Source organism: Berghia stephanieae, chromosome 15 (assembly GCF_034508935.2).
Source record: "Berghia stephanieae isolate SIO BIC M18660-M18661 chromosome 15, UCSD_Bste_1.3, whole genome shotgun sequence".
Lineage (NCBI taxonomy): Eukaryota > Metazoa > Mollusca > Gastropoda > Nudibranchia > Aeolidiidae > Berghia > Berghia stephanieae.
This window is the reverse complement of record NC_088374.1, coordinates 13,465,596-13,478,095: the sequence shown is the minus strand read 5'-3', so window position 1 is coordinate 13,478,095 and position 12,500 is coordinate 13,465,596. Positions and strand designations below refer to the sequence as shown.

Genomic DNA, 12,500 nt, shown 5'->3' with positions numbered 1-12,500 from the left:
TACATACATAATACATACATACATACATACATCTACATACATCATACACATACATACATACATACATACATACAATACACATACATACATACATACATACCTACATACATACATACATACACATATACATATAACATACATACATACCTACATACATACATACATACAACATACATACATACATACATACATACATACACACATACACCTTTACATACATACATACTAATACATACCATACACACAACTACATACATACATACATACACATACATACATACATACATACATACATACATACATACATACATACATACATACATACATACATACATACATACATACATACTTTACATACATACATACATACATACATACATACATACATACAGCATTCATACATACATACATACATACATACATACATACATATACATACATACAACATACATACATACTTTACATACATACATACATACATACATACATACATATACATACATACATACATACATACATACATACAACTACATACATACATACATCATACATACTTTATGGTACCAAGCTAAATTTTACATAACTGGTAACATACTCAACGGCATTTATAACATAAAAAATCCACCGAAATCTGTTCATGGGAAAGAAAATTATTGATCGATATCTATAACTCCTAATACAGTTTTTTGGAATTGTTTATGCTAGTAGTAGTTTCGTATGGCTACAACTCCACGTTGTATCGCTTCACCCAATCCGCGAAAGCACTGTCCCCCTCATGAACCATTTGGTAGCCGCCTGGGGGTGCTGTTGCGGGGCACTTCAAAATGAATATAACTCTATAAACATTTAAAATCTCAAAATCAGCCATGTGTTTTTCCTGCATTCTCATTTTTAAAAAAATCAAATATTTCCATTCGAGCTTAATATTAAATGTGACCCCTTGTCTCAAAACGGTATTAAGTCGGGATGATTAAGATGCTGAAAATGGAATTTATAGCCAGAAATATCATGCTTAAGTTGAGTTTATTTGCTTTATAGAGGAGAAGGATTATCACATTTTATTGTGCTAAATACCAACGTTTCATATTTTTGACTAGTTTAACGATAATTTGACTTTTTAGCATCTGGTACATCCCGACATAATACCGTTTTGAGACGTTGGGTCACAAATGGACAATCTGGGTTTTCTATTCCTTTAACTAAATTCTACTCTACTCAGCTTTAGTGCTGTTATGTGGTCTTGTGGAATGACGCTCGCCTTCGAATCGGAAGGTCCTGGGTTTGAGTCTCGCTCGCTCGACGTATAGTTGGGTCCTTGGAAATGACTCTTTTCTCACATTCTCTCACCGTACTCAGGTGTAAAATGAATACTTGGTCATTAACTAAGTTGTCTGTGTCGGGGAAAATGTATTATCGCCTAACAGGCGTCATGTCTCATTCTTTAGGTTAAGTGTTGCTGCTAGTAAAGCATTTTAGCATGTTTAGTGGATTTTGCCCTATATAAAAGCTCAACTTTAATATAAGGAAAATGTTTTCCCTGGGACTTATAACTTTTATGCAATGGTCACTAAACTTACTCATATTATCTCCTAGTTTGCGGAAATCAAATAAAATTAGAATTTGTAGTAGTTGAGCTTAAGCTTTTATATAGCGCAATATCCATTAAACGTGCTCAAAGCACTTTACAAAGGGTTCCGGATTCCTAGCCAAAAGCAACACTTAAAATGTAGATCGAGACCTGACGCCTGTTAGGCGAAATTACAAAAAAGGACTCAACTATGTGCCAAGCAAGCGAGGCTGGAACCCAAGACCTTCCGATCAGAAAAAGCGTGTTTTACTACTAGACCACATAACCTGTAGTTAGTAGTTGTTGAATTTTACGATATTATTGTTATCTTGTGCATGTTATAACGTATATAAAATAGGATTCAATAGTCTGATGTCACGTCTGCCCAGCAGACAAAAAAATCAGTACTTTTTGAGCTTCGTGCTGGCTAGAACTTTTTCTCATATCATGTGATGAGAATGTATAAAAGTCAAAACAAGATCGGATTTATAATGTTTTTCTCCTCTGGATACACTTTTATGCTCGTCGAAGAAGTATCTCCTGGGTGGGGATCCTGACCTCCCATAGTGGGCAGGGAGGTACATACTGTGTCTTCTATCCCCTTATATCTGTTTTCCAACATGCTTTCTGTCTTGGTCTCGGAATGAGATTACTTGGTTTTGTCCTGGCACTGGCCGAAATCCTGGCTGGGAGGGAAACAGTCAAATGCATAGTTATTGTTTTGGGAGATGATATTTTTTTCCTTGTAAATCATCTCTCTGTTATGTATTATTATTTTTATATTGAATTTATAATGTAAGCATTTGAGTGTATTCCTCTTTGTTTGGTTTTGTGCTTGTGTCTGGATGAGACTTATAGGTGATTTCAAACTGAGTACATTGGTGGTATGCTACTGGAATCTACATCTGATCACTATTTGTTCTCAGTTCCCCTTTGTCTTACTTTTTCTTGGGTGGTTTAATTGTAATTCTAGAAATTTTTACTATCCCATTTTCTTCCTTTTTACTGGCGCTGATATAACCTAAATGTGTTGCAAGCGCCGTAAAACCCTTAAAAACAAAACAAAAACAAGAAGTATTTCATAAAGGCGTCCGCCATTATTTCGATAGTTTAGAACCAGTTACTAAGTTACCATACGTCATTACGATTGTTTGCTTTTGCCTAGTCTGTACACTTTGTCCCCGTTTGAATCAGTGAATTTTATTTGGCCCACTTTCTATTGAATGCCTACAATTTAGAAGCTGTTACTTTCATATGTGTTGATTTTCAAATAAAACGTAAACTTATAGCCTGACGTGTTGCTGTTGTTTGTTTTGTTTTTAAGGGTTTTACGGCGTTTGCAACACATTAAGAATATCAGCGCCAGTAAAAATGAAGAAAACGGATAGTAAAAAGTTTTAGAATTACAATTAAAGCACCCAAGAAAAGGTAAAACAAAGGGGAATTTGTTCAAAGAAGAAACAGATGTAGATTCCAAGAGCACACTATCAAAGTACTTAGTTTGAGATCACCTAAAAGTCTTATCCAGGCACAAGCACAGGTCCCCACTAAGAGGAATACACTCAAATGTTTACAAATCATATGTTAAAAATGAAAAGAATAACAATAACAGTACATAACAGAGAGATGATTTACAAGGAAAAAATATCATATCCCAAAACAATTACTATGCATTTGACTGTTTCCCTCTTAGCTAGGACTCCGGCCAGGGCCAGGACAAGAACAAGTAATCTCATTCCAAGACAAAGACAGAAAGCATGTTGGAAACAGATATAAGGGGATAGAAGACACAGTATGTACCCCCTGCCTACTATGGGAGGTCAGCAACCCCACACAGGTGTATTGTTGTTGACTAGGGACCCTTCATAAAGTACTTTGAACAAGTTTAGTGAATAGACTAGAAAAACGTTTTTTCTTGCTTTTATTTGTCGATCAACCCCAGTAATTGTCCCAAACTGGAGATTATTTTATATGGCGCAATACCCATTAAACGTGCTCAACGCGCTTTACAAGGGGTCCCTTATCATACATATATATATATATATATATATATATATATATATATATATATTACAATTATAAAAACAAATACCATACACTGACACTGCTCAACTTTTGAGAACGGAGTTATTTATAAATCTTTCGAGATATATATATATATATATATATATATATTATATATATATATAAATAAAATATATAATATAATAAAGAAGAGAGAGAGAGAGAGAGAGAGAGAGAGAGAGAGGGGGGAGATACGTGAAACAAATACTTGATAGGCCCAAGACAAGTGAGATCACATTGGACAATATAGATTTTGCTGCTCGAAGCTCGAAGAAATAAATAACAATGTCAAATTGAAGGTAAGATTCAATTTAATAAACGATTACAGACAATGTGGACGTTTTGGGTTTCCCCTTATCAACAAAGCAGGATGAATGAAACACATTGACAAATGAGATAATATGTTTGGTAATTTGTTAAACTAAGTAACCACAGTCAAAATCGCATAGAAGAAGAAGAAGAGAAGAAGAAGAAGAAGAAGAAGAAGAAGAAGAAGAAGAAGAAGAAGAAGAAGAGAGAGAGAAGGAAGAAGAAGAAAGAAGGAGGAGGAGGAGAAGGAGAGAGGAGGAGGAGGAGGAGGAGAAAGGAGTATGAGGAGGAGGAGAGAAGGAGTATGAGGAGAGGAAGAGGAAAAGACGAAGAAGAAAAGAAGTAGAAGAAAAGATGGAGAAGAAAAGAAGAAGAAGAAAATGTAGAAGAAAATATTGCGTTCTACCCAAAGGGTAGCAAGCAAATCTGATTGCCCTTTTCACGCTACAGAAACCGGAATAAACTTCGGCTCCAAGCTCCTAATGGCTCTGAAGGACTACTGTACTTTAGGTTTAGTGGCTCCACTAAAAAGACTGACGACAATAACAATATATGTTTCTGTGAAATTGTCTTGATTAGTACATTTCATTTTATTTCCTCAGAATGGCTATTACTTTCATATACAGTCGAGTGCGAAGACAAAACAAGATTATTTTGACTCTAATTGCTGCCATCATTACCACATCATTGTACATTACCACATCCAAAATGTTACAGCTAACAGGAAGGAACACTGTATTTGAAGACTCTCCTTGCGAGATCAACTTCAGTCAAGCTGGAGCTCAAAATACTTTGGACTACTTGAAAGTAAAATTAACCAGTCAAAACTCGGAAATAAAATTTGAAGACGTTTTCATACAAAAAATATTTCGGTGCCTCCAAAAATATTACCTCCATGAGAGTCAACTTTCTACTGACAGCTGGTCATTCTTATTCAACACAACATATAGCGTCCGTAATAATAATACATATAAATTGACGGGCTTTGAGCACAGTGGTAATGGGAATCACAAATCGAAACAGATTGATAATAATAACAACAAAATGGATCTGACCTCAAAACTCCTGGATATGCCAATCATCAACCCGCACACGTATCCTTACTTACTCAACCAACCAAACCCCTGCACTGAGAACGACGTCAAATACATCATAGCTGTTCCCTCAGCGCCAGGGAATTTTGAAAGAAGGCGAAAAGTCCGAAAAAACAGCGCTGCCCTTTTTGCAAAAGATCCCAAAAACCGTGCCAAAATGCTGTTCTTTATCGGATCACCTGCTAATCCCAATGACTTAAATTCCAAAAATATACAAAAACAAATCAAAGACGAAGAACGTGAACACAAAGACATCGTTCAATGTGATTATATCGACGTTTACAGAAATATCACGAAAAATGCTGCCCTTCTTTTAAGATGGAGTGTATCACACTGCAATAAATCTGTGTTTATTATACGCATGGATGACGACTGTCGAGTAGATTTGCCCAACGCGACTCGAGCTCTTCAGGAACATTATAAAGATCCAACCAAAAACCCACATTTTATTTTAGGAAAAATGCTAACGGGGGAAAAACCTCATAGAAACCCAAGGAACAGATGGCACATCCCAGTTCAAGAGTACCCTTACGATTCCTACCCACCATTTTTATTGGGAGGCTTCATGGGATACTCTGTGGAGACCGCAGGCCTACTTTTTCACGCCTACCAACGCCTTAGACTCATCTGGTTAGATGATGTCTTCATTACAGCTTTTTGTGCTCCCATTGCAGGCGTTTCTATATACCACAATGCAGCATTTGTATTCCAGCATTGACAAGGATGATTCAAAATATACTACCGCACTCTGGATAGGCAACGTGTATAAAGTTTTGGCCAGAAAGTCGTCCTTCAATTATTGATCGATTAAAATGACCTTCATTTTCCACGTTGTCGAGTTTTTTTCTGACCCCCCCCCCCCCCCGCCTCCCCCCGTCCACTCAGGGTAGGTCTGTTGGATCTGGAGGAAAGTACTTTGCGATAGATTAGCGAGGATTATCCATATCCAATGGATAGCAAGCAATTGGTATTGTCCGTTTCACGCTATAGAAACCGGGATAAACTCCGGCTCCATGAGCCTAAAGGCTCTGAAGGATTACTTTACTTTACATGTTCCACGAAGCCCTCCTAAAGTCCCAGGTTTGAAAGTTTTAGGTAAGATGAGGGTCCTTATAATCGATGATATGTTTGAAAGACGAGTTTTCAGCCCAAACTTATGTTGAAAAGATGTGTATTCTTTGAGGACTCAACTTGGCAAAGTTCACAGCAGGACTTGCATCCAGGAATCACTCACATACACACACACACACACACACACACACACTCACACACACACACATTGCCTATGAAACTTAAAATAATTTACATCATTAACACTCCTTCGCAGTAGGGGTAATTTGATTCAGTAACTTTCCACTGAAACCAGCTCGTATTTCTGTATCCATTTCCGCGTCGGCTTCGATCCAAACATGACTGTCCTTGTCGCAATGCGCCAAGACGGGACAGTAAACCATATTCGGGATATCGTGTGTGTCTTGCCAATCGTCGTCGTCCACCGTTATAATTATCTTCTTTTTCGACCCGTCCTTCGTAGGGTTCGTCATGCACAGAAACCAGGTCGTTCCATTCTGCCCAGCTTCCTGTTTGTAGAGACAGAAATTGTATTTCCCGCTAAAGGGAATTGTGTAGATACCGGTATCCATATTCATAAATAAATAACAAATGTGGTGCACGTAATCGTAACCGTCAATTTTGACTCGATTTCCTGCTAGGACTGGGCAAGTCTGCGTCGATTCCACACGAAATCTGCTCATCTTTTGTAAGCCTGTGAAGGAAAATAAACGAATAAGGAAATTGATACAGGCCCGTGAAATCAATTTATGCTCGCATACACCCTTCCCATAATAATATATAGTATACAGTTCCCTTTATTAATCCCTAAGGGGAAATTTTTCTTTAGGGTCAGTGCAATGGAAGACCTTCATAACTCGGGGCGTAGTGCAGCATCACAAAATGAGCTAAAGCAAGGTGACTTGCTCAAAGCCACACAGTGCGACGATTGGTCGAACTCGGTACTTTTCGGGCATAAAGTAAATACCATACCGGTACAACACATAACCCACACACACACACACATACACAGAGAGAGAGAGAGAGAGAGAGAAAGAGAGGGAGAGAGAGAAAGAAAGAGAGAGAGAGAGAGAGAGAGAGAGAGAGAGAGAGAGAGAGACATACATATAAATATGACAAATTATACGGGTGTTATTTTAAAAGAAATAAGGTATTATCCTAACAACAAGCCTTGCAGAACTGGGTTGAGAGGAAAATTATTAAAAGAATGTGCCTATCAGCTTTCCCCCATTTAAAAATATATTTTAACATGTACTTCTAATGCGTTTCGATCCCTGCAGTTTAGAAAACTACAAAAATTATTCCTGTTCCAAAACAAGAAAAATTTGAATCAATGAGACCTGTTGCACTGCACTGACTTCAATAGTCATGGCATCTTTAGAAAAAATTGTTTTTATTAAAATTAGGAACCAGTTTATGCCATTGAGTTATAGTCATCAGGGGTAGAAGATGCCATTCTGCTGTTTACAAACAACATTTACAGACATCTAGATTACCCTAAGAGCTATTGAAGATTTCTTTTGTAGACTTTTCTTTATCGTTCAACACAATGCTCCCTCAGTTGGTTGTTCAAAAATTCACTGGACTGAATTTTAAAAAGTATAATATAATTGCTTGGGAACTCGAATTTCTAACTGAGAACATTCAATTGGGACAAATCGTGTCTTCCTGCATAACTACAAATATTGGTGCTCCTAATGGTTATGCATTGTCCCTTGTATTATTCACGATATACACGAATGCCTATAGAAGTCAAGACCTGAGTGCATCTTTAATAAAGTTTGCAGATGACACCGCTCTTCAAGGCCTTTTAACAAATGGCAACGTCATCATCGTCATCATCATCATCATCATCTCATCATCATCATCATCTAAATTTAAAAAATAAAGTTATGAATAAATTAAATCAGCAGACTTTTTAATAATTTAAAGCTATACTTTTGTGGGGACCTTTTGTAATACCATTTGTCCGATTGTGGTTTGAAATATCTTTTATTTTAATGTCATAAATCCAGCGACAGGCACCGTAATTGTAATCGTCATCGTCATCATCATCATCATCATCATCATCATCATCATCATCATCATCATCATCATCATCATCATAATCGTAGTCGTTGTTGTTATTATTATTATTATTATTATTATTATTATTATTATTATTATTATTATTATTATTCTTATTATTCTTATTATTCTATTATGATTATGATTATGATTATGATTATGATTATGATTATTATTATTATTATTATTATATTATTATTATTATTATTATTATTATTATTATTATTATTATTATATTATTATTATTAATATTATTATCATCATTATCATTATTATCATTATTCCTATCCTCTTACTTTCTAGTATTCCGCTTCAAACGCTTGCGAGTGCGCGTTGGGAACAAAGTTCGAATCTCAAAACGCAAAAGTGTAAGAAATCTTTTATTCTACTCCTCAATCCTTTCTGATTTCCTCATTTGTTGGACAGAGACAAGGTTGTTAACAGCAAGGTGCTCATTTTACACCTGAGTACTGTGAGAGAATGTAAATAAATATATTTTCCAAGGACTCACCTGTGAACCCAAGACTTTACGATCCGAAGGCGAGTGTCATAGCATTAGACAAAAAAGTTGTACAGAATAGTATGCTTTCATAGGAGTCCGGATAGTCCGTTGCGAGCCTTATTGGGTGCAGTTGGGATATTCTTCTGACCCTCACCAGTGATTGGTTCTTGGGTCTGTTAAAATAGTCCTTCAGAGCCCATTTTGCCCTTGGAGCTGAAGTTTATCCCGGTTTCTATAGCGTGAAACGGACAATAAGCAATTGCTTATCTTGGTAATGTACTTTTCGTCAAATCAAACAGACCCAGTCACGCAATCACAGGGTTCAAAGGATGAAGTTGCTTGACATTTTTCTTTAGAGAGGGGGGGGGGGGCGGGAGGGCAAATGGATGGGTCATTTTTATCGGTCGATTTAATTTGAAGAAAAGGGTTTAATGGCAATTATAACAAATAATGTTAAAAAGTGTCCGTAGAATTTACATACTTGCTAAATGTGCCTAAACCCAGGTATACGTATTAGAATGTCCGGTTTAAAAAATGTTTTTAAGGGTTTTACGGCGCTTGCAACACATATAGGTTATATCAGCGCCAGTAAAAAGGAAGAAAAGGGATAGTAAAAAGTTCTAGAATTACAATTAAAGCACCCAAGAAAAGGTAAGACAAAGGGGAACTGGGAAAAAATAGGGACCAGATGTAGATTCCAAGAGCATATCGCCAATGTACTTAGTTTGAGATCACCTATAAGTCTCATCCGGACTCAAGCACACAATCCAACAGAGAGGAATACACTCAAATGCTTACATTATACACTAAAAAAACAAATATAATAATACATAACAGAGATGATTTACAAGGAAAAAAATATCATCTCCCAAAACAATAACTATGCATTTGACTGTTTCCCTCCCAGCCAATACTCCAACCAGGGCCAGGACAAAAACAAAGTAACCTCATTCCAAGACAAAGACAGAAAGCATGGTGGAAAACAGATATAAGGGGATAGAAGATACAGTATGTACCTCCCTGCCCGCTACGGGAGGTCAGGAACCCCACCCAGGGAATGTCCGGTGACCGAACACCGAACACAATAGGATTCAATAGTCTGATGTCCCGTCCGCCCAGCAATGAGCAGCTTGGTTCAAAACAAAGAAAATCAGTACTTTTTATTTTTCATGCTGGCTATAACTTTGTCACATGTCATGTGATCAGAATGCATAAAAGTCAAAACATGATCAGATTTATAATGTTTTCCTCCTCTGGATACACTTTTATGCTCGTCGGGGAAATATTAATAAGGGCGTCTGCCATTGTTCCGATAGTTTAGAACCAGTTACTAAGTTACTATGCGTCATTACGAGGGAAGTGACGTCACGACTGTTTAACCTTATTTTGGGCCTGATTTAAAATTGTTTAATAAAAATCTTTTTCATTGGTTTGAAGGTTTCTATTTTACTGCAATGAACCTAAAACAATTTTGGCTTGCCATGCGTTGAAATAAATGCACATCGGCGTAAACCTGCGAAAATTTGTTGCCTTTATATAAAACTTACTGTTTATGTTAAGCTGGCTAAATTCAGGCTTTTTCTTGTTACGTTCTCGAATATCTTGGCTCGAAAGTGGTTGCTGTTCAAATGAATCGTTCACTGCAAAGTGAGTAGACTCAAATGGAGACAAGAAACCTAAGAGGTTTGAGATTACACCGTTGTTATTGGTGGCACCCGCCAGGGACGGAGAGGATTCCTGTTTAAGAAAGAAAAGAGAAACGTTGTACTTTGTCTTCAAAATTCTAGCAAAAGCTGAGTTGAAACAATTGTTAGATAGAACAATTGTTATTTAATCAAATGATATGAAAGAGCCATATCAGTCAGCATACAGAGAACAGTACAGTGCTAAAACAACACTTTTAATTTGCTGATCATTGTCCTTTTTTATTAACGCACTGCTTTCGACACGATCGACCATGCAATCCTTTGTGATCGATTCTCCAAAAATAATTTGTGAATTAGAGAGAATGTCTTAGACTGGAAACATTAATATTTTACATATCGCGTGCAGAGAATGAGAGTGACGAGAGATATATCTGAGGCCAAGAAACTCAAATGTGGAGTCCCTCAAGGTGCCGCATTAGGTCCCATCTTCTTCACATTATATACGCAGCTACTAATCGAGTTTCTGGGATACTATTAGATCATTTACCATCTATATGCAGGTAACACAAAATATATATCGCATACGAACAAAATGATCAAAGACAAGCATTAGTTAGAATTGAAACATGATGTCAAAAATTTGATGACAATACACAAATTATGATTCAAGTTGAATGATGAAAAAAAAAATCCATTCAAAATCATCATTTTACGACAAATCCAAAAATTGCAAAGTCTATTTAAAATATCATATGTAACATAAGTGGTTCGATTGTACAAAGTTTATCAACTGTTAAAAATCTTGGCATCTTCAATAATGAAAATCTAACTCTTGCCCGGCACATTAAATTATCTTTGTGAATTCTTATAATTCAACCTTAACAGAAATGGTCAAATTAGAAAATTCATAACATCAAGTGTGACAAAAATATTGATTATATCATTGTTGTCAATCTTTTGGCTTTTGCAATTCTCACATTTTCGAACAGCACTTATTTCCAGGACAAATTGAAGCTTGATCCACTGACTAGATCTCTTCGCTCGTCATCGGACGGAAAACTGCTTGCTACTCCGAGAGAGAGAGAGAGAGAGAGAGAGAGAGAGAGAGAGAGAGAGAGAGAGAGAGAGCACGTATGTTTCGTGAGAAGGACACTCGCCTCCATGTTATGGTACAAGAGAGATACGCATAATACTCCTTAGCCTTCCCTATCGTATTTAGAGTTGTCTTAAACCTTAATCACGGGCTTTTGAATTTTTTTTGTCTCTTGATGTGAAAGAAATTGTTTAGACTTAAATGTAGGTATAACAAAAGAATTAGCTGTAGACTTTAGAAAATCAAAAACAATCCCTCGTCCACCAAAAATCAAAGATCAAAGAGCAAGTTTCAGAATACAAATATTTAGGAGTGGTTGTATAGATTACAGTGGCGTGGCATGCTTACAGTATAGGGTGGTGCCATTATCAGAAGAAAAAAAATGAGTTAAAAGATGCTGTATTTGTAAGTACAAAAGAAAGAAAAAAAAGAAAGAAAAGACTTACTCAAATAAGTAAGAGGCGGTATTTACCATTTCTCAGTTTTATTGTTTTTTAAATGCTGTAATCCATTATTAAAAGATGGATGCGGTGCCAGGCACCAAATCAACCAATATAGCTACGCCCCTGATAGATTATAATGTGAAATGAACACAAAGTAAAAAAAATTGAATCTAAAATTAAGAAACGTATGTATTTTCTCTCTAAACTTGCTAGTTTTAAAATCGATTCAAGCCTATGCACATTGTCTTATAGATCAGTCATTTAAAGTGTGTTATCTTTCTATGTATCAATCTCGGTGGGGGAGGGGTGCATTAGGGTGGCTGATAAAATGCTCTTAATTTGCACTATTATAAGAGCATCGAAACATGCTAATAGAAAAGAAGGTTTTGACATTTTATTTGAAAGGTGCTGTCTCCGAACATTGCACAACATTAAAAACTGTAAGAAACACCCCCCCCCCCCCCGCGCGCCCAACCCCCAATTAAAACATCACAGCATCTATTAGAAGTCAAAAGGGCTATCTCCAACAAAACCATAAGCGAAAGACATAAACGTTCCTCTCTCCCTACAAGCATCAATATGCAAGAATTATCAACCCCTATAGTACTATTTTTTTGTTCTTAGCTGTCGATATGCTTTATATT

General features: G+C 36.5%; 3 protein-coding genes across 4 annotated transcripts in view; 1 reads left to right on the top strand and 2 right to left on the bottom strand.

Annotated features, from left to right (window-relative positions):
* The window catches only part of LOC144960847 (beta-1,3-galactosyltransferase 1-like), a 10,718-nt gene extending 4,845 nt beyond the window's left edge, over positions 1-5,873 (top strand). Inside the window, exon 2 of the mRNA XM_078894227.1 lies at positions 4,543-5,873. Coding sequence (XP_078750353.1) covers positions 4,544-5,752 — 1,209 coding nt within the window. The 5' untranslated portion in view covers position 4,543 and the 3' untranslated portion in view covers positions 5,753-5,873. The remainder of the gene's footprint in view (positions 1-4,542) is intronic.
* Positions 1-12,500, bottom strand: part of LOC144960846 (atrial natriuretic peptide receptor 1-like) — a 169,566-nt gene that overhangs the window by 33,358 nt on the left and 123,708 nt on the right. The gene's annotated exons all lie outside the window — the stretch shown is intronic.
* Positions 6,270-12,500, bottom strand: part of LOC144960848 (uncharacterized) — a 26,069-nt gene continuing 19,838 nt past the window's right edge. Inside the window, exons 3-4 of the mRNA XM_078894228.1 lie at positions 10,222-10,411; positions 6,270-6,799 (exon numbers count right to left, since the gene is read on the bottom strand). Of these exons, the coding sequence (XP_078750354.1) occupies positions 6,345-6,799; positions 10,222-10,411 (645 nt within the window). The 3' untranslated portion in view covers positions 6,270-6,344. The remainder of the gene's footprint in view (positions 6,800-10,221; positions 10,412-12,500) is intronic.